This window comes from Hetaerina americana, unplaced genomic scaffold (assembly GCF_022747635.1).
Source record: "Hetaerina americana unplaced genomic scaffold, ioHetAmer1.1.p SCAF_4, whole genome shotgun sequence".
Lineage (NCBI taxonomy): Eukaryota > Metazoa > Arthropoda > Insecta > Odonata > Calopterygidae > Hetaerina > Hetaerina americana.
In genome coordinates, this window is record NW_027286985.1 from 98,005,691 (window position 1) to 98,027,789 (window position 22,099).

General features: G+C 38.4%; 3 protein-coding genes and 1 long non-coding RNA gene across 4 annotated transcripts in view; 3 read left to right on the top strand and 1 right to left on the bottom strand.

Annotated features, from left to right (window-relative positions):
• LOC139692410 (ubiquitin carboxyl-terminal hydrolase 35-like) overlaps positions 1–3,330 on the top strand; it is a 33,035-nt gene extending 29,705 nt beyond the window's left edge. Inside the window, exon 9 of the mRNA XM_071590588.1 lies at positions 825–3,330. Within this exon, the coding sequence (XP_071446689.1) occupies positions 825–2,979 (2,155 nt within the window). The 3' untranslated portion in view covers positions 2,980–3,330. The remainder of the gene's footprint in view (positions 1–824) is intronic.
• Positions 3,331–6,448: 3,118 nt separating this feature from the next.
• LOC139692413 (uncharacterized) lies at positions 6,449–7,851 on the top strand. The gene is made up of 3 exons (XR_011701752.1): positions 6,449–6,622; positions 6,697–6,844; positions 6,932–7,851. It is a non-coding gene; the product is annotated as an uncharacterized lncRNA (long non-coding RNA).
• Positions 7,852–8,731: 880 nt separating this feature from the next.
• kraken (serine hydrolase like 2 kraken) lies at positions 8,732–10,922 on the bottom strand. Its single transcript, XM_071590590.1, has 2 exons — positions 10,617–10,922; positions 8,732–10,541 (listed from the first exon to the last, which is right to left on the bottom strand). Exons 1-2 carry the CDS (start codon positions 10,684–10,686, stop codon positions 9,706–9,708), a joined length of 906 nt encoding a protein of 301 aa, XP_071446691.1. The 5' UTR covers positions 10,687–10,922; the 3' UTR covers positions 8,732–9,705.
• Positions 10,923–12,715: 1,793 nt separating this feature from the next.
• LOC139692411 (uncharacterized) lies at positions 12,716–15,207 on the top strand. The gene is made up of 4 exons (XM_071590589.1): positions 12,716–13,397; positions 13,466–13,732; positions 13,820–14,040; positions 14,772–15,207. The coding sequence occupies exons 1-4, from the start codon at positions 13,083–13,085 to the stop codon at positions 15,124–15,126; spliced, it is 1,158 nt and encodes a 385-aa protein (XP_071446690.1). The 5' UTR covers positions 12,716–13,082; the 3' UTR covers positions 15,127–15,207.
• The last annotated feature ends 6,892 nt before the right edge of the window (positions 15,208–22,099 follow it).

A 22,099-nucleotide genomic window follows, 5' to 3' on the forward strand; every position in this document is an offset into this window, starting at 1 on the left:
ACCTTAAATCATTGACTAGGGAAGGATGCTAACTGCTGGTGCTTTTTCTCAACTGCGTTCACTTACATGTTATGACTCACTTTTAACTTCATGATCGCATTATTTTGTGTGACACTCTTCTTCCTGATGAATCCTTGTTTCAAGAATCTGGTGCTGCATGCTCTTATTATTTTCTATTTCTCCATTTAGAAGCAGTATTGTCATTGATAGACAGTGCCTGTGTTTTCCCTCCCTACATACTATCTCTTCTCATAAAATTATTAGTTCCATGGTAAATAAAAATAAGATATCCATTGGTAAAACTATGTATTTGTTTGCCTTTAACGGAGAATATTTCATTCACAGGGCTAATGGATTCGAGGTAAATAATAATAGGAAATTATGGATAGTTCGAAAATGTTTAAATTAAAACATTAAATACTATTGACAGGTTTTGATTTTGTAATCAAAATATTTTAAGGAAGCTCAGTTGTTTCAAACTTGTATTTTTAAGAAAGTATATCAAAGTGTCAAAACATTTAATTATCCTTACAATTGTAACTTTATTAAAATTTTGAGTTGCTTGGCAGAGATGGTAACACGGATATGCTGCACACAGGTTATCAAGAGTTGATGGCATTAGAAAAGTGAATCAATTGAGTGAGCTCTGATTGTGTTTAGCTACACAAAAATATTCAGTGAAAAAGAAATATAAATGTATATTTTCAATGTACTTGAGGAAATTTTTGTTTCTATTAATTAATTAATATAGCAACACTGTCTCATTGGTGTATAGGTATTAACAGGTCAGATTGAAATGAATCATTTCTCCTCTGTGATTTCAGCTTTTTCCTAGATGCACTTCACGAACAGGGAAAAGCTTATGCCCAGGATGTTGGGAAGGAGTTTGAGGAGGAACTGGACGAGCAGATGAGCATGCTAGGGCTCGGGCCAGGCGAGGGAAGCATGGAGGACAAGGGGGATTGTGAGGAGAGAGCAAGCAGCACTCAGGAGGAGGAAGAGGAGGAGGACATGGATGAAGATGAAGGGGAGGAGGAGGGTGGAGAAGAGAAGGGAGGGGAGGAAATGCAGGAGGGTCAAGTAGGGATGAAGAGGTGGACCACAGAAGAAGATCTCTCATCTTCGGAAAGTCGTCAGCTTCAGACTAAGAGAAAGGCACTCTCACTTGCTGAGTTCTCCTCTGTTGCTGCTACAGAGGCTGACTCTGGTCAGGAGGTTGATGAGAAGAGCTCGGAGGCTGCTGAAAATGACCAGATGGCTCAGTCAGGTGTGCAAGCACTCAGCGACTCACATTCTGATTCCACAGACAGTGGTATTCAGTCTGTGGGTGAAGAGGATGGGGTGAATGGGGTCACGAGCGGTGCAGGAACTGCTCAAGAGGGTCAACCAGACTCAGGAGAACCCAAGTCTGGGCGACCAAATGCCACGGATTTGGGAAAAGGTGCAAAGACTTCCTTGTGGGGTGAGAGTGGGGACACAGTGAGACTAAAGAGGGAGTTTTGCAGCATTGTCCAGCAGGAGTTTGGAGGAGTGGCACACACGATGCACCAGTGTCTCAGCTGTGGGTCAGTGTCAGTGCGAGCTGATCCATTCCGTGATCTTCAGCTGGCATTCCCAGAAGATTCAGATGAGAGCATCTGTGATGAGGGTGATCAGGAGGTCAGGGGCTTTATTGGGCCGCAGCTTCCACCACAGGGCCTTCCCCTGGGCGAGGTTGAGGCAGAGGGAGCGGAGGATGCGTCTTCGGAGGAGAGTAAGGAGAAGATGGAAGTGGAGGAGAAGGTGGAGGAGAAGGTTGCAGAGAAGGTGGCAGAGAAAGTGGCATCAGTGAAGAAGAAGCACCACAGTGGACCCTGGGGAGTGAGTGACCTCTTGGGACACTACCTCTCAACAGAAACACTGCGAGGTGAGAACCGTTACCGTTGCACAAAGTGCAAAGGTTTGCAGGATGCCCGTCGGTCTGTCAGTCTGGCCTGGCCCCCACCTCGCCATCTCCTCCTAACTCTGAAACATTTCCGATTTGACCGGAATACCGCACGTCGTTCTAAAGCCCTCCGTCCCCTTAGGGTTGAGCTCAGCCTCCAGGTTCCCGTAGCCCTCTCGAGGAGTCACCGGTCAAATGCCGCCAAGAGGAGGAAAACAAGGAGCACTCAGACGAGTGAAGAAGGTGAGCAGAAGGAAGCAAAAAGTGAAGAGGGAAATGAAAATGTTGGTGATGTAAAAGACCCGAGTGATGATAGAGACTGTGTCCCATCTTGTTCAAATGCCATGAATGGAATTACAACACATCAAAAGCGAAGGGATTCACAGAGCCCAAGGAGTGATTTGGATTGTGAGAAAGTCAAACTAGATTCAGTGGTTGATGAAGTTGAGGCCCCTGGGGTGGTTAGCCATGATTTGGCAGAAGGGGGGATTTGCAGTCGGAGGCGTCGCCGGACAGGCAGGGAGGAAGAGGGGCCCTCTGTGGAGAGGGAAGAGAGGGCATTTGTTGAGGAGAGGAAAGTCACATACCACTTATATGCAGCTATAGTTCACTCTGGCTTCAGCCTGGATGGGGGTCACTACTACACATATGCGCGAAGACCACAGGCGGGAGGTGAGGGCATTGAAGGGGAGGAGGAGTGGTGCATGCTTAATGACAGCCAAGTGTCTGCACAGTCTGGCCCAGACAGCTTCTCAGAGCCAAGTGGCCACCGACCTCAGGACACGCCATATGTCCTATTTTACATGCTGGAAGGGATAAACAGTCTTGGCTCACCAGATTGGTGGTCGCTGCCTGTCGAGCTGAGAGATGCCGTAGAGGCAGATGGCACCAAATATATTCGAGAAGAGGAGGATTGGCGGTGGAAACATTCAAGCAAAGGTCGACCTGGCGGAGGGGGGTTCAACAGAAGGGATGGAGATGACCCACCACCCAGCAGTTGTGGCGGAGGTATGGGAAGTGGGTTTGGCTCAATGGGAGGCCACTTTGTTTTTTGACAGAAGAAAAGCTGTTAGAAATCTATTTACTCTGAAACAAATTCCATTTGTGACATGTAGTGTGAGAGGTTTTTTGAGTCAAGTTGGGCTCGTGAGACAGTTCCACATGTTGAATTTCTCTACCCTTTATAAGGGTGGTTGTAATGTGATTTTAAATTGTAAAAGTTGTTGAGTCAATCACTGTATGCATGGAAAACGTATGGAAGACTTTGGGAAACATTAATTCATATTAAAATACTGTGTACAGTTTTTTTTATGTGAATGCTTTGTTGAAGTTGTTGAATATTTATCAGTTTATGATTAATGGTGTATAAATAATTATTCTTTTTAAATATATTCTCTTTAATTTTTTTCTCTGAAGTCATTATTATTTGCCTTGTGAGTTCCATGTAGTGAGTCTTTCAATTATCGTCTTATATTTATTGCTATCATTAAATTATGCCCACAATCTTTTTCAGATATGTATGATGATAATTATACTATTGTACCACCTTTTTGGTGATAAATTTGGTTGAATTCATGTGAAAAAAAGAGGGAATAGTTACTGCTGAATTTTTTCCAAAGAAGTGTACGAGGTTTTCATTTGAATATTCTTTATTTTGTCAGGATTATTATCATGTAAGAATTGTCATCAATAAAAAGTAATGTATCTGCATTGCTTCAACAAATATTTAATTATTGGACACATATATCCCTTTGATTGTTTTATTAGTATCTTGGTGTGGCCCATCTGTGCTGCTTTGTTGAAGGAATTGATTTTTTTAAGGGCCTGCTCATTCTTTGGATCATGAAATCAAATGCTTCAGTAAATAATCACAATAGCCAGAGTGTGCTCTTATGTACAAGTCGCTGTTTGTGTCTCTTCATTTCTATAACCAAATGAACTGAATTGGGGACTATTTACTGAAGTTCATTTCATGTGGCCCTTTTCATTATTTTCCTGAATTTTCAAATCTACTCAGTCAGCTATAGTTGTAGCAAATACTCAAAAAGGTACACCCATATAACTGAATTTTCTAATTGTATCATCACACTGTGATAAGTGCATGTAATATTAATTTTTTTCTGTGGCATGCTCTACCTTTACTTTCCTGTCATTTAGTAATAGTAATTTATTTTTAAGGCTATTGCTAATATGTATGAAAATCTTCCACAGACGTAGACTATATTTTTTCCTTGGAGCTGATGTGTGTTGAACATAATTTTGTCATGTGGGAACCCAAGACAAGCTTTGTATGAGATCCAATGGAACTATTTTAAGATTTCCCGATTAAATTCTACAAGTTTTACCATTTATACTTACACTCTTTAACTTGAGAATATTTATGATACAGTTGTGTTAAATTCTTCCATTCCTTGGCAGTAAAAATTATTTATTCTGTCAGTTAATAGACTGGAAAAAGTATTTGGATAAGATTATTCTGCATTTCCTGTGATGTTATTGTGTGTGTTATGTACTCAATAGGAAATTTACTTGAAAGATTTAAAAAAACTGTATTATTTGTTATGTAATTCATCCTGCATCTTTTGCAAAAATTGATTAAATCCGACATTTCGAGTGCCTACTGAATTTTTATTCAAATTACCATTTAATAAATAGCTGATGAAATCAATGTTTTACCCATAGACTAGGTTCAAATCTGTAAACTCTTAATAGTTATGCCACCTAATTTAATAATGTGAACAAGAAATGTCCTAACACTGCTCAGTATTTCCCTTGTTTACCTGAATTAGTTTACATTAGAATCTCCTAGTAAAGGAAGGTTATAGGTTGTTGACCTAAGGACACTTTCCAGCCCCCACCTAGCAGGATACTATATTCCCTCAAACTCTATCTGCAATAAACCATTATGTTTATTGTGAAATACTTCCTGGCTTCCTTTTTCCACTCTAAATGCCTATTAAATATGTAACTTCCTTTGTTTGTAATTTCTCCCATCTATTTGCTTACTTATTTAGATTGACTTTTTTTTAATAATACTTAAAACTTTTGCTCACTATATTTAGGGAATGTCATAATGGGCCAAGTTGAAAACTGCTATAAAGGAAAATGCAAATACTTCCCTATGATATCCCAGCTGGCACTAGGGATAGTCTTAAGTGGTCAGCATGTCATCAACAAACATGAGTAGAGGCCATAGGAGATTCCCACTGTACCAAATAAAAATTAGGCTCTCTATATAAAGGTATCTGAAGGGCGGCAAAATTACTAAGTTCAGCAGTAATTAAACTGGGCAGGACTACTGAAATGGCTTTTTAAACAAAAATGCCTGGCAACCAATATTACCAGCAATAGGTCTGGTGGCAATATTGGTTGCCACTAGCCAATAGGGTTTCCCGATTATACATTTATGAGAATGTGGAAGTTTGCAAAAATGTCATGGAAAATCTTTCGTGAAATCTCAATTGAAATAAGCATGAGTGATGAAGATACCCCAGCTGAAGAAGCATCTCCAATGGAAGATGGTTCTGCTGGGGAAAAAGGCTCCACAAAACCTTCAATATAAGGTTCAGTGTGGGGGAAAATATAGTGGTTGGGTTAAAGAAAGATATCAAGAAATGTCTGACAGATGATGAGGGCCAAAAATTAGCAATGGCCTGAAAAATGTCTCATGCATGGCATCAAGCAGAATCAACCCTCCAAGAGACTTTTTCTCTGTACTAGAGGATAAAAATGTTTCAATACTTTTTATCAGTCTATTTAAAAGATAATAAGGATTCCCAATTTTCAAAATCTGTCACTTTTTGCCTTATGTCACGTGATAATCTGATCGTCATGTTCGCCTCACTGCGCGTATTGGTAGAGCCTAGCAAGCGCTATCTCATTCTTTACTATTTATGTATTTATCCATAAATATAGATATGTATTTATAAAACTAATGTTCTGTCGTCCAAATTCCAACCGAAAAGACCATATGCACGACGTCACCTTACGCGGCAGCAGGTTCGTTAAAAGAGAGTGCTAAAGTCATAGGACATACAGTCGTTTGTTAAGTCCGAGTGTCGACAAGTCCAGCGAATATTTTTTTATATATTCGGTAATTAATTTTTTATTTAAACGAAAGAAGGGAACCTTGATTGTAAGATAAATTAAAGTAGTTCATACGAGTTGCAGCGAAAGGATGAATGCACAAGAATCCGCATATTTCAGGTTTAGCCGGCACTGGCACCAAACATTAAAAATAAGTTAACCCATAAGCGCAACATAAAATTTGATTTACACAATTATTTTTGAGCACAATAGTTTCGGCATCATCTTTTCGGAATTCTTACGGGATATACAAATAATCCTTTTCACGACGGTTAAACAATCGTAAATTTGGAGTCTCATTACTTTTGTACTATATTGTACCGCCGCGCAAGATAACCTAATGTCACGTGACTTTGTGTACCGCTTTCTCTCACTTTGACCAACCAGACTACTACTGCTGAAAGCTATACTCGCTCAGGGGCTATCGGTTACACCTTCAGCGGGGGTAAACTTTAAGATGCGTTAAATGTCGTCAATAAGGTATGAGCTGTTTCGCATGAAGATTTTAAGGATTTGCTGAAGGAGAATAATGGCTTCTACTAGGGATCATTTCGACGTATTTCATAAGTTCAATAATCGGGAATCTTCTATAAAGCTGAAATTGAATACATTGTGAGTGAACCATCGATTTTAAAAGGAGCTTTTCTGTGTCACGAATTAAATTCAAAATTATTTATTTTTTCAAGGGAAAAAGTCTATACACCTAGGAACCCCAGTTCCCCGAAGGAAAAAAGCAATGTGTCGTACGAAGATTTGGAAAATGATCTTATACGAAAAAGAATCAATACGTTAGGTCGTAAGAACGCATATTCGAGGAACATGTCCTTCCTGAAGGTACTTGATCATGCTGCCATGTTAATGTAAGTCGCTATCATTATTCTACCCACAGCTTTAACAATCCCTTTTATTATTGCTTTATAGGAACTAAACATAGCTGAAACACAGCTGCGCTTAATGGCTTGCTTTTGCCCTACCGATCTTTACCTCCATGCATGTAAAACCAAGTTTTTGAAAATGAAATCGACAGTGAATTGAAGATGGAAGAACAATCAGCTCAGAAGAAAACAAAACTTTGTTGAAATGAAAATTAGGTTGAGCTGTACGTAAATTACTCTCATACGTTTAGTCTATCGTATGTCAAGATTATTCGATGTTCTTATGAATGGTTTGGATATGTATTAATCTTGTTTCAATGCATGTCGGAGTTCACGGCCAAATTTTTGTGATCACAAAATTTACAGGCACCCAAATAGTGGAAATGTTGCTATGCATGTCTCAAACGTAATTTAATATCTATTTCCCAGTTTTGTTAATATGAACCTACTTTTGACATTATCCTTACATTGTCGGTGAACAATGTTAACTGGCTTTAATGAATCTATTAATAAGTTTTTTACTGTGATTAAATATTGTGATTAGAGAACTGAATGCGCTCCCCAATCCTCTTGGCTCTATCCAATGGATTGCATACGTAGGATTAATTCTATAGGCATTAGCGTCAGTACTTAAATCATCCAATCACCACAAACTGGTGTTAGAAGATCCACTTATTCACAAAGTCCGAAGATTTACTTATAGATTCAATCGCAAATTATTATGAATTTTTCAGATAGATATGCTACATGGCGAAAGACCATTTGTGTAATTGTAATTATAGGGTATGGGCTCGTTTAACTGGATAATTTTTCAGCTTAAAGTCCTAAATTTCTGTCGACCTCCACTTATTCTCACAGCGCATAGTAATCTAATGTACGACACTGAGTCTGTAATAGTAACTAACTATTGAATACACGCGTATTTGAGAAAACCATCTGCATGAACGGTAGTGAAGTATCCTGTGAAATAAACGGGACACCGCTTAATTTAAGGGTGAAGGCCATAAATAATTTAGCGCATATTCCGTGTATAGTACCTGTATTTATGCAGTTTCTATTACAAAATCATGGCATCAGAATCATGCCCCTATCTACAGCTTTTGAGTTCACCAAAGAATACAATAGGTTGTTGCTCTTTTAATCGCAGATTCTCAGTTGCATCTTCAGTCCAGGTCGATCAGCTTATAATGGAAAATTGCTTTTAACATCCAATTCACAGGGAGGTCCCTTATTAGTAGCAAAACATTTTCAATAGGGATAAATCTCAATTTACCTACATGCATTAATTGCCAAGATGTCTCCCGCAGTTCAATAATTTGTAGCTGAGAATTTACATGTACCTAGACATACTTGATTTAGAGTTCAGAAAACAATTTATTATTACTCCCAATCGTCTGAAACTGTTGATTTGTGCATATTTTTCTGGGATGATTTTATGAAAGGCTGACACCACCGAAAGATACTCGAGCACTTAATCTACCCTCACCTTTAAGCTAACTTAAAAGTGCACATATGCTGATTCAGATGAATTGATTGATAATCATACTTGCTTAACACTGTATACTTGGCCTTGATTTGCTCTAATCAGTTTTTCTCTTGCAAATAATGGAAGTCAAATGTTACAGTGTAATTCTTCAACTTAAAATGTTTAATTATTGGGGAAGTTGCAGACAGCATCAAGTGCTATCTATTTAGTACCACTTCATGCTATGATGTTGAATTAAGCCACACCACTGGACAAGGGTTAATTATAATTATTTCTTTCCTCTCTTTATAAACATTTTTGCCATGAAAATTGTGAATAAAAATTCAGTTAATGTATCCTTTATCAAAAATTGAATGTGATATACATGATTTACCCTTCTGCATCCTGTTTCTTTATTATTCCTTTGAAATTTGCTGCTGATCTTTAATAATGGGTGAAATTTTTTACTCCATCTGACTACTTATTCCAAGTGTTGGCAACTTAAATATTCAATTACTCCTGAAGTCCCTACAAAAAGTGAGATTTCTACCACATAGGATCACTTGAAGACTCCAGTCACATTTTGTCCTGGGCATGAACCAAATATGGCTGTAATTTAATCTTTTTTAATGCTTTCACCTTACGCTAATCTAGATAAAATTGAAATAAGCTTGTTATAAAAACCTAACCCTCTAAATGTTTAGCTACACCAAACTTGACATTAATATTAGGATATTATGGCTCTGATATTTAAATATAACATGGCCCTGACATCTGTATTGGAAGATGCTGCTTGTGAGCTAGGATATTTTTTATAGATTGTAACCCAGTATTGTTTATGGAATCATGATAAGTACACCGCCTTCTTCAAAAAGATTTTAAACCAGTTCATTACATAAACAGGAATACCACAACTAAACAGTGGTAGCTCTTTGGCCAAAAATTTGGTATAAGGACATGGGGTCACCTTAGGATGAAGGGCCAGTATCAGAAATACAAGTGTACTGATTGTTGTAAATCTGGAGGGCAAAGAACGCCCTGTAATGTCTTGATGGGTCTGGTGTAAACGAGTTACTTTTCCATTTACCAATTCAGCCATTGGATTGATTACTTAGGTGCTAACTTATTAACGTCAACCATTTAATAGTATTTAGAGTATATGGATGGCAGCTGGTTGTGCCCTTGAAGGCCCATATACAAGATATTGATTTGTTAAAAAAATTCATAGATATCTTATTGTTACAAAGTATAATTGATAGTGTCTTTGGTAAGTACTGCTATACAGGTACTTGGACCTGATTTGCTAAGATAAAATGGTTCAGGTTTTAACAAAAATTGTTGTTATAATCACTACCTTATAATTTTAAAAATTTAACAATGATTGGTAATACATTCATTGGCTCATTCAAATGTAGGTGATGAGTTCCTGGTACCTCATGAAATTCGAGCTGCTCTGCTGACTCTCTCATCTTGGACAGAACTTCATGATAATACTCTTCCTTATCAAATATCATTCCAGGTCTAGCTTTGATATTTAAAACTTTGCATTTTATGTTAGCTGCAAATCCCATTACAGTTTCTTTACTTAAATAACCAAGGCCAAATATTTTTACACGAACATCTCGGCGGAAGTGATATCCTTTACCATCTTGTGACTTTTCCAAGCCCCTTTTCATCAATATTTTGCATGAATCACGAGTTAATGACCCTCTGTAAGCAGTTAATACTAGTTCAAGTGCTTCATCATATGTATAGGCTGGCATCACCTTATCTAATATTTTTTCATATGCTAAAACTTTATCAACAGACGCACTAATACCTGCCACCATTTTCTCACTGTCTTTGATAACAGGACTTACTATATCAATACAGATTAAATGTTCTACTTCATCAGGATACGAGCCTGCATACATAAACCCTATACCACCTCCAAGGGAATGCCCGAGAATTGATATTTTGTCCCATTTAAAATGCTTAACTATACGACGTAGCACAGCTAATCCATCCCAATATAAAAAATAGCTCTGTCCCAGTGGATAGTGAGAAGATTTTCCATGACCTGGCAAATCAATTGCCAGTAGGCTCACTGTTGGAGGTAAAAGTGGCGCCAAGTTGTCGAAAGTTCCAGCATTGTCTTGCCATCCATGCAAAGCAACGATTGGCCTAACCTGGCGAGGTCCCCACCACTTCCCTGCAAAATCGTAGCAGTTAAATAGTGAACATATTTTAGATTATTAATTGGTGAAACTGGAACATTCCTACTTACCACAAATATTGCCCCATGGCACTGGAATTTCAATTTCCTCGACGCTAATACTGCTTGAACATTCCTCCATTCTTTTAAACTTATTATTCCTCTTGCACAGTTATACTAGCTTAATATAATTTGGAAAGTTCATTTAAAATAGATACGAATGTGTTGCGCAGCAAGAAGTACGGGTAGTATTTATTGCAATACTATTGCAAATCCTCTCACATTTGAACGAGTCAATCATCACTCAGTCACCGAAGCATTCCGTAATACTTCGCAAAATTTTGGGTTATCGCATTTTCCGCTGATCGCCAGTGTCGTGACACTCATGAAACGTAGCTAGAAAACGACAGACACGTCATTCGATCGCCGCGACCATGTGTAGTCATCTAGGAACTAAGGGCAATTTCCGGGGTATCCTCCAATGCCGGCCTAGTGTCCCTTCTTCCCCCCTCCTGTTAGGCGTGTTGCATGTTATGGGGATAATGCAAAACTAAATTGATATTGCTTTGTTCCACCAAATATTTTTTAAATATGTAATTGAGAACATCGTTAGATAATTACAGTATCAAGAATTTGATTATTTTGTAAATGAGCAATACATATTTTCCTGAACATGAAGTCAAAATGCCACTAAATTATACGCACCAACTGCAGACTAATTCCAACTTTGACTACACCATAATTAGGAGCAACTCATGCAGTTACTATAGAAGGACATGTTTCAAACGAACTGCTCAGATGCAATCAGATTTGAGGCCTGGATGAGGCAATTTTATTTTGGCAAACAAAAATACTAAGCATTAAAAATAATGTTTCACCCACTACCATATCTAAGATGTTGGTTATTTTCCTCAGAGGCATTTATAAAGTATTTAGAGCAAAGCAACTCTGAGTGCATTCGTAGTTTAAGCATTGTATTAATCTTTATCAATTTTAAACTAAAACTTACCAGTTCTAAGCATATAGCAGGATGATGCTGAAATTGGATGTATGATTGCCTTTGATAAAGAATAATTAAGATCAAAGGATGAGCAAGATATGTTGGTCTGGGATGGGAACGAAAAGAAACTAGAAAGCAGAATAAAATCGAATTAGAAACATTGTAAAAGCTCCACTGCAAACAAATTATACACATAGAGGCCAAGGTGATCATGTGTTGGTTAAAAATATACGGAAATCACGGAACAAAAGTAATAAGATAATAGAAATCTTCAATAACATTGAATGAAAAGATCTTTTTCGAAATATTATAAAGCATACAATGGTACCAACTGTATTAAGCCATCATAAAATTATGGTGTAAGGTAATAATGGACAATCAATTTTCCATCTGGTGAATTTTAATTTCCGAATGGCATACAGCAAAACAGGAAGCCATTCACGTGTATATGCTATTTACTTTGATTATTGATTCTTTACTTGGATGGCGATGGTTTGATGTGACTAAAATACAATTAAAAATAGGAGGTCATTGCACCATAAAAGTTAAATTACGATGATATGTATTGCCTAAATAATGTTAATTTGCGATCACAAACTGCAGTCCCCATTACAATAGTCACCTTTGAGTTACAAGTCATTAAAATTGAGGCGACCGAATTAATGTTTGTGGAACACAGCAAGAGGTATTTTCAATGGATACCTAATTCGGAGTGTACTTAAGTAGGTAATATTTTAAAAAGCATTGAAAGAATAAAATCTTAACCAGTAAAGAGGATGTAAATTCTCTTGAGCATCAGAAAATCAATGACGAACTTCTACTTTACAATTAACTTATTACCCATGCACACTTCATTGAAAATAATTCCTTCAATAAGCACCTTAATGTTTTTAAAATTACCTTTGAGAATTAAATGGATAATTACTGAATTAAAACACTAATTTGTGGCAAAAAACCACGTCGAAAATTTCAAAATAATCTCACCGCTTAACCAGCTGCTATTCTATTGGTCATAATTTGTCTTACCTATGATTGGTCAAATAGTGTGTTGTAGTCTTACAGTTTCCAATTGAAGTTGTTAAAAGCAATATTATTTTTATTAGTCGTATAAATTATCGTATTAAATACCTGCATTTTGGTAAACTATTGCTAAAATTAACTATTTGCACGTTTATGCCAATGTTGGCGCGGTTGGCGCTAAATACAATTGGCTGTCGACATTCTGCTAGGAAAGTGTCGTAAAGGAGAGCCTGTGATTGCCTGTCATCTGTAGGCTTATCGAACGTCTTTTGTTTTAGTGAAGGATTAATGATTTGACAAAAACAAAGCTCTAAACCCCACATTGGAGTGGGTTTTAACTATGTCAAATGATGTGTACACTCCACTCAAAATTGAACCTGATTTGATGAATAGAGCATTATAAATTTAATATCATTTAAATGGGAGACAAAGTAATGAGCGTTTTCGAGTAATTGTCAGTGGACATTCTGATTCTTAATCCCAACTTTAATATTCCGACGGATTCTCCAAATGTAACAATGTGCAGTTTCGACGATGATGATTGGGGCACCTGGAAATTCAGTGATTGTTATCAAGAAAAAATTAAATCCTTAACAGCCTATCTGAAGTGCCAGCCGTCGCACCCGGTAGATTGTGAAATTTTGAACCATAAATCTTGGCGCTTCATGATAGAAAAGTTAGAAACTAAAGGAATAACAACGTTAAAAGCGTACCCTAAGGATAGCAGTAGTAGTTCAAAGCCTAATGAATTACAACCTGAGCCCGAATATGAGAATGGCATATCTTCCGACATAATTGGGGAGGTGGAAGATGAATGCAGTACAGGGATAATGGTAAGAATAAATTATTTAGACATATATATTTCAATGTATACAATATATGTAATTTCATGCCTCTTAAGGAATCAGATGCTGTTTTGGAAGACGATGAAATTATTAAAATGGCTGGAGATATTTGTGACCATCTAATGAAGGAACCAATGGCTGGACTTTCTGCTAAAGTAAAAGGAAAGGAAATTGTGGACGTTTTACAAGCTATTAACAATGGTTTACCTGATGAGGAGAGTTTAGCCAATCTTTTGTACAGTGTGTGCCCTCCTGTGGAGGACAATTTACTAGAACAAAGCAGATGGATTCCTCTTCTATATCAGAACATAATTTTACCCAAGGTATGTTGGTATTGTTCATCTTAAGGGATGTTTTCAAGTTCCGTGGTATACTTCCCTTACGTACAATGGCTTCATTTTGAATGTTAGATGCTGAGCAGAATCTCCCCTGTGCCTCGTGCCTTGTCTTCTGCCATTTCCCAACTGGCTTCAAGTTCACCCGAAGCCTGCATACAGCTCTTTTGCATACCATTGCTGCTCTCACCGAATGTGCTTAATAGAGAGACTGATGTGTTACAACCTGCTGTTGAAGTCCTAACAAAGGTCACAGAAGAATCTCTCCCTCCTCCACTAAAGGCATCACTTTTCAGGTGTGTGTGATTTAGCCTAATATTTTTGCATGTTTTTACTTCATTTTAATTTGTACTTCGGTTTGACGAGCCATATAAAGGCCCCTGTATTAAGGATGGATACAGAACCACTCAGCATTTCTTTGCCTCCCTCAGCAAGTCACAAACCTACAGTACCACATACCCCTCTTCAATTCCACAGACTTCATCCCTCCCTTCCATCCATTATGCCTATACTACTCCTCCCCATTCTTTGCCTGCCTAAAATTCTCCCCTCTATCTCAGCCTTCAATTTCCTAATTTCTAATCAAAAGGCTATGAAGTAATGTTTTATTATCCAGTTCAATGCCTAGGGTATTCATTTCACAGCATATCACAACTATTCTGTGTTTTAAGTATTTCCTAGTGCGAACACAGTGTGAGACTAAGCTTGTTCTTTTTTATTCTCTCTTACAAATCAACTGATGGGGAACAATATTAGAGCATTATAAAAGATTCAATAAAATGTTTGTGTGAAAACAGTCAATAAAATTGTTCTCTTTAAGTTTAATGTTTTATTATTTAATAAAATATTTCAAACATTAAACTCTAACTTTTATAAGACTCTAGGTGGCTCACAATTTTAAAACGCAAAACTTTAAAGAGAAGCTTCCAAAATTTATTGGTTTTCCCATTATTAAAAGTGCTGGTTGGCACTGATTAATTTTTCTAGCATATTTTTCTCAAAGTGAATCTCTTCCAACATGTCCAAGGGCCTTCCACAAGGGTGTCTCAAGTCGGACCAGAGTAGCCATTCCAGAAGAACTTTTCCCGTTGCTCCAAACATTAGCTGAGAGTGAAGGGGCCTTCAATGGTGCAGACTCAGAAGCGCTCTCAAATTTTATTGACTGCCTTGAGAGGTGTTCTGTAGACTATGCTTCAAGCATGAAATTCACTAAGTATTTGGTGGCAGTGCTGAAGGGTATGTCTCAAGAGTCTAATGGCAGAAAGGACAGTAATGTCCACTATCTCAGTGCTGAGGATAAGGTGAAACTGAGAAATGCTGTGTCCCAGAACAAAACATTTTTGAAAAAGATTGCCGAAAAGTTACTACAGACATTTATCTAACTTTATTTTATTAAGTAATTGTGGATTTCTCATGTATTATGGTTGTAGAATCTTTGGAATAAAACTCCTATGGAAGATTCATTGTATGCAATGTGAAAAATAATGATACTTAAGGGTCATTACAAACATTTTTTTTAAATAATGAAATTTTCAACAGGTGTCCTTATTATATGAGTGTGTGTGTGTGTATATGTATATATGTATATATTTATATATATACATATATATATATATATATATATATATATATAATTATATATATATATATATACACATATGTGGGTCACGGTAGTCCAGGGAGTAGAGCGTTGGACTAATGACCGGAGAGTAGTAGTAGTAGTAGTGACCATCGATAGTAGCCATAGTAATATGGGTATCAGGAGGGAGGGAAGTTGAGTGGAGCAATCTGAGGAAGTGGTAGGTGTCTTTTATAAACAAGGGTAGGGGGTGAACTAAAGGTTGGAGATAGTAGTCCACGGAGGCGGAAATTCTTTCGGTCGGAGAGCTACAAGAGGAGACTATAGAGCGGCCTGGGTTGTTGGGTTTGTGGATCTTAGGAAGAATGTAGAAGTGAGGGGTGTGAGGTTGGGAAGGGGAAAGGAGGGAGAAGTCCCTGGGGGAAAGATTCTCCTTAGGGCCGTTGTCTCGGAGGAAAGTGATTATTTCTTTTTGGAATGCGGGTTAGGGTCAGCAGGAATATGTTGATAGGAGGAAGTATCGGCATCGACATCCGATAACCCTATAGAATTAAAAACTCTTGAAATGGCATTCATTTACATCTGTATGGCCTATCAGCATCCGGGCCTCAATGTCGTTCACTGATGGGAGTGGCCTAAAATTGTTACTTTGTGGAAGCAAATCATATCGGGGGGTGGACACTGTGTTTTTCCGAATGAGTTTTGGTGTACGTGGCCTTTGTTTTGACTTGCGAGGTCTATATCAATACTTAGTAGGTTGAAACATGGGTCTCGTATGTTGCAATAGTTGCGGTGAGCATGTTGTTCTATTTTTCGATTTTGTGTCAATTCCACCCCTTCCCTCTCCCTTTCCTCTCCCCAACCATTCCTTTCACCCCTCCTTCGCCTCCCGTTCTCCCCTTCCCCTGGCCCCCTTCCCTTTCTCTCGCACCCCTCACCTCAACAATTCCAGCAGTCATTACTTCTATATCTTCAGATGAAGACGGATTGTTTCCGTCGAAATATCAAGAAAATACGTGAGTGTTCTTCTTTTTTTTGTGTTTCTATATTGTGTGTTACTGTGTATTGTACTATTCGGCACTTCCGTGTTATGTCTACGAAAGCATATATATATATGTGTGTGTGTGTTTATGTATATGTATTTATATATATGTATATATATATTTATATTTAAATATATATATACGTAAATGTATGTATACATATTTATAGGGCCAAAGAATCGGGGCACTTGGCAACATATTAGACCCACGGATCATAGTGTAAATTGCGTTTCCTGGATAGCTCAAGCAGTATGAGCATCTGCCCGGCAAGTGGAAAGATCCAGTGTCCGAGTCCTGGTCAAGGAAATATTTTTACTCTTGAGATCCATTTGATTCTGCCTTCCCCGCCTCTCCTGTGTTTGTCATTTATGTGTGTTCCTATCAGTTTTCCTTAAATCTATTTCCATGTGAAAGAATATTTGTTTGCCATATGGCAGGATTTCGTGTTTGAATGTGTATATATAGTATACATATATACATGCATGTATATTTATATATATATATATATATATATATATATATATATATATATTCATATATATATATATATATAACGTGTAATATATACATATATACGAGGGTCATCCGGAAAGTAGTACCCGTTCGTGAAATAAAGACACAAAAGTAAATATTAACAAACATAAAAAATTTTATTTGAAAGAGGATACTTTAAACTACTTCTCAACATAATCTCCAAGCAAATTAAGGCATTTGTCATAACGTGTGACAAGTTTCTGTATTCCTGCTGCATAGTCCTTCGCCGCCAGCTCATTGAGATACGCGAGGGACCCATCTTGCACAAATTTTTGCATAATGCAGATGGTGTTTAACAATTTCATGAACAATTGTTCGAGAAACATTGGGAAAATGCTCACAGATGTCATCAATTGTGACGCGCCGATCGTTCCTCACGAATTCGTCAACTGAGCTCACCAGTTGGTCTGTGATGACAGACGGTCTCCCCGAACGCTCATCGTCGTGTGTGTTCCCCCTCCCCATGTTGAAGTTGCGACACCACCGCCGAACAGACGACTCGTCCATTACATTGTCTCCATACACCTCCTTTAATTGGCGATGAATATCACATGGGCGAACGTTTCTTGCATTGAGGAATTTAATCACTGCCCTCACTTCACAACTGGCGGCGTTCTCAATTTTTTTAAACATTGTAAACAATCACAGAAACAACACAGGCAATGCTAGCGTCACGCAACTTGGCTCAGAGAAGGCAGACAAGCCACTGAAGCTATCTGACCTCGTCCAGCGGCTACTCGCATCGTCAGCACTTCATGCGGCACGAACGGGTACTACTTTCCGGATGACCCTCGTATGTGGGTCGCAGTCGTCCAGGGGGAGAGAGTTAGGCTACTGACCGTAGGGCCTGGGTTCGATTCCTGGGCAAGTCACTCTGGGCACCAGCAGCTCCGCCCAAGCAATGCGATTTTTCGGTACCAGATATTCCTGGGAAAACATAACCGGCACAGGAAAAGGAACTGGCCCACCTACACTGAAATATGAATTTCACATGCCATTAGGCTTAGTACTGGGTGAACTCTACCATCACTTCCTAAACCAACCTCCGGGTTGATTACTGTGTTTATGGTATATATATACAAGTTCTTAATTTTCCACAGATTTTATTTCACAGTACATTTCACTGATATGTGGCATCATCAGGTACCTCTACTGGTATTGTACCTGAGGATGCCACAAGCTGGTGAAATAAAGTCTGTGGAAAATTACAAACTCATTTAAAATGGACTTCAAACAATTGCACAAAGTGAAGCTTGAAAGTGTAAAGTATATTTTCTATGGGTTGTTGAAGCAGGAATGAAATCATGATCCATTCTCTGTTAACCAATCAAGGCCCGCAATTATTCAATTTAGGTATATTCTCATTTGGCCAATATTTGGAAGTATAAAAACATGAAACTCTGGAAATACATAGTTGTTCATTCATTGAATGAATTCTGCTTTAAAATGGTAATCTGCTATGAGTATTTAATTACCTTATCTTTCTTCTTCAGGAACCAATTTTCAATGATAATTAAATAGCAAACATGTACAAGGTTAGGCTGAAAAGTAATGCATACATGCTTGTAGAGTATGAACAAAAATAAATGGCAAGATCAGGCAAAACGGTCATTAAAGTACAATTCTTAAGTTTAAAAATCATACATTTATTTTTCAACTTAGCCATGATTAAGGCTAACACATTTCTCCCAAAGTGTAACAAGTTTTTGTGTTCTGTCACAGTAAAACTTCTGACTTTCCTCAAATCCAGGACTTGGCAGCTTACTTCACCTCATCGTCCGAGGTGTAATGATTACCCTTGAGGTGTCTCTTGAGTTTAGGAAAAAAATGGTAAGGTGCACGATGGAGGGAATACAGAGGGTGTGGAATAGGTTCAAATTTCAGGTTTCACAGAGCCTCTCCAATTGCACGCAAGGTGTGTGGACGAGCGTTGTTATATTGTAAGATTATTGGTGCCAGGCTGCCTTTAACACAAAAAACTGGACATCGGAGGTGTTTTAGAGTCTGTATATTCTTAGAAGAATTTATCGTTTCTCCTTGTTCCAGAAAATCGGTCACATAAACTCGGTGATCATCTCAAAACAAAAGAAGTTTATTTTGAGAATGGTTGTCTTTTGCCTGAGGAGATGACGGATGCCAATTTATAGTAGACCTAACAACCGCATCGTTACCGTAAACAGCCTCTAAAGGTTGATGAATCTCAGTAGGAGTCTTTTTTTCTGCAGTTAAAAATTTTATAACAGCACGCTATATAACTCGCGTTGACGTAGCACTAGAACACGTCTCCATAGATCCGTTACTCGAAATACAATAGATGAATGAAACAACCTCAAACTTGATGATAGGGACCTTGAGTAAGGATATTAAGAAAAGACTTTTTGAAGTGCTTCGAGGATTGGGAAAAACGTTGGCACAAGTGTATAATATGTAATGGGGATTACTTTGAAGGGGAGAAAATAGATATTCATGAATAAAGGTGTTCCCCAGGAAAGTGTCATCAGACCTCCTTTATTCCTACTTGACGTTAACGGCATTGACTCCATAGTCTCTTGTAAGATACGTTTATTTACCATCGAAGCAGTGGTTTACCGTGATATCCGTGATCCTGAGGACACAGAAACGTAAGTAAGATGACCTTAATGCTATGCAACGCTGGTGCGACACTTAGCAATTAGAATTAAACTTAAAAAGGTGCATTGTGATAAATGTTTAGAATAAGAGAAATTCCCACCCAAACGCCTTCTGCATTGGGAACACCGAAATGGAATGCGTAGACTCAATTACCCAGGCATTACCCTCACTCACGATCTCTCCTGGGCGAAACGCATGCGGAGAATATGTGGAAAAGCTAACAAAAAATTAGGATTTATTAGAAGAGTACTTGGTTAATGTGATGAGAATGTCAAAGATAAATGTCATATGTCGTTGGTTAGGCCTCATTTAGAATATAGGATCCCCACGAAGTTGGATTGATTGCGGAATTGGATCGCGTGCAGCGGAGAGGAGCTAGATTTGTAAAATATTATGATAAAGTTATTAGCGTATCGAAAATATTAGAGTAGATAGTATTGAAATGTATTATGACCCCCATTGTACTACGGTAGGAGAGATCAGACTAGTAAAATTGGAGAGGTTTAGTGTAGAACAGATTGTAAACCAATGATGTCATATTTTCCACGAACGGTTGGAGATCATAATAACATTGTTCGACCGCAGTAGGATCATTTTCGTGTAAAATTATTCTGGTGTGCATTCATCCCCTGCCACACACCCTGGCGGTGGTTTGTCGGAAATAAATAAATAACGCTTTCCGAAATTCATTCTTGTTATTCGCCCTAGATATCTTATAATCATAAGTGGTCTCATTCTTCTTGTCGCTGGAGATATCATCCAAAATATTTTTCATCTTGGCGTGACAAAACCTTTAACGTCGCAATGCCTTTCCACCATCCGCGTGGTACCATCTTGGTTCCGTGTTATCTTTTATAAATTTATTGGGAATGAACTAGATGACAGTTGAGCGTGTAATCTCTAGGAAGTGATTCCAAGTATCCTCAGTATTTCGGTGATTACTATATCTCTGAAAACTAGCAATTGATTCCATGGCACGCACTTTAAGCTATCGAAGTCCCTTTCTTTAAACAAGTAACTTTACCTTTTAGGTTTCTTATTTCGGACCCCATGAAGCGAAAACTTAGCATTTACTGCCGTACGGCCACTAATTCCTTTTATAATATCTGTAGTTGAGACTTTTTCAGGAATATTCGTTTCTAAAAATTAAGAATATTATCGCCCCTAGTTGGTGAAGAGACAAGTTGATTCAACGAGTTCAACCTAAAATAATTCAATAGCGATTCGCAGATATCTTTGTCTTCAGCCACCGTCAGTTTTAAAACTATATAAGCCCCAGTCAATATCAGATCGGCCGCCATTGATTTATCATTACCCCAGTCGTACTACGGTAAGCGAGTTCTTGTCAATAAAATTAGAGGGATAAAGTGAAAAACAGATAAATTGAATGTTTCATTTTTTCCACGGACAATAAGGGATCAGAATAATATTTTCCGACCACGGTAGGGGTAAAAATATTAGGGTCCAAATTCGTATGGTGTGTTTTAACCCCTTGACACACACCCAAGCGTTGCCTTGCAAGGTACTGTAAAGTAAAGAATTACGTAATCATAACTCTTAGTACATTTATTCATTCCTATAACTATCTCACTAATTTCCTAATGCGTTCACCAATAGTTCAAACTTATTGGATTACTGACTAACAAAAGCTTGATCATTCGTCGACCTAATACTAATTTTTTTCGTGAATTACGTAACTCTGCTCTGCCTGCTAAATCATTGGGACACCCTTATTATTTCTCTTTTGCGTGTTTCACCCGAAGATTATCTTCCAGCTGGCAGTTTGCGAACGCTATTTTTTAATTCATCACCGTCCATTATTTATTTCAATGCGCTCATCAGTTTAATAGCCCTCAGGTGGGTAGAATGTGTATTTTATGAATAATGTCGTGGATATATGCAGCGACAACCCAATCGTATACCCACACCCCCGAATCTTCCCCCGCATATTCGTATCGCCCGTCCTTCTCCGTCCCACCCTCCCCTTCCGAATTGTCCCCCTTCCCAGCATATGCCCACTTAGCTCGCTTTTTCAACTCCCGAGCTAATTGGAGGGAATCAAGCGAGTTTGATATTCGTCCGACTTGGTCTGTTGGCGGTCGGAATAAGTTTATCGGATTTCCAGTAAAGATGTGTCCCGAGTTTTTCTAAAGAACTTGAAATTCCTCATCGATAATTCTGAATCCATTCGTATGCGTTATACGGAACGATCTGAAACTAATAAAGATTTTTGGAAACATTGGCCGCCTCGAAATTCGAACATGCGGGGGGGGGGCGGAGATCCCCCCGCGCGGCGAGATCGGAGTGGCCACAAGCCGTACCCTAATGGAGCGAAGGGTGGGCCGTGCCCTGGCTTGTGGCAAGGGCCGGAAGGAGGGAGTGCACTACGCCTCGTTCTGTGTTCTTTCACTTGCCGATTTGAATCTCTACAAGGGCATTTCGATTGATTGTGATTCTTCTTCGTCGGATTCCGCTATCACCCCCATCACGAAACACTTCCTCCTTTCCGAGCCGCTCGGACCCCGGCCGGCCGACTCGCTGCTTATTTCCTTGCTTATGGGTATTGCA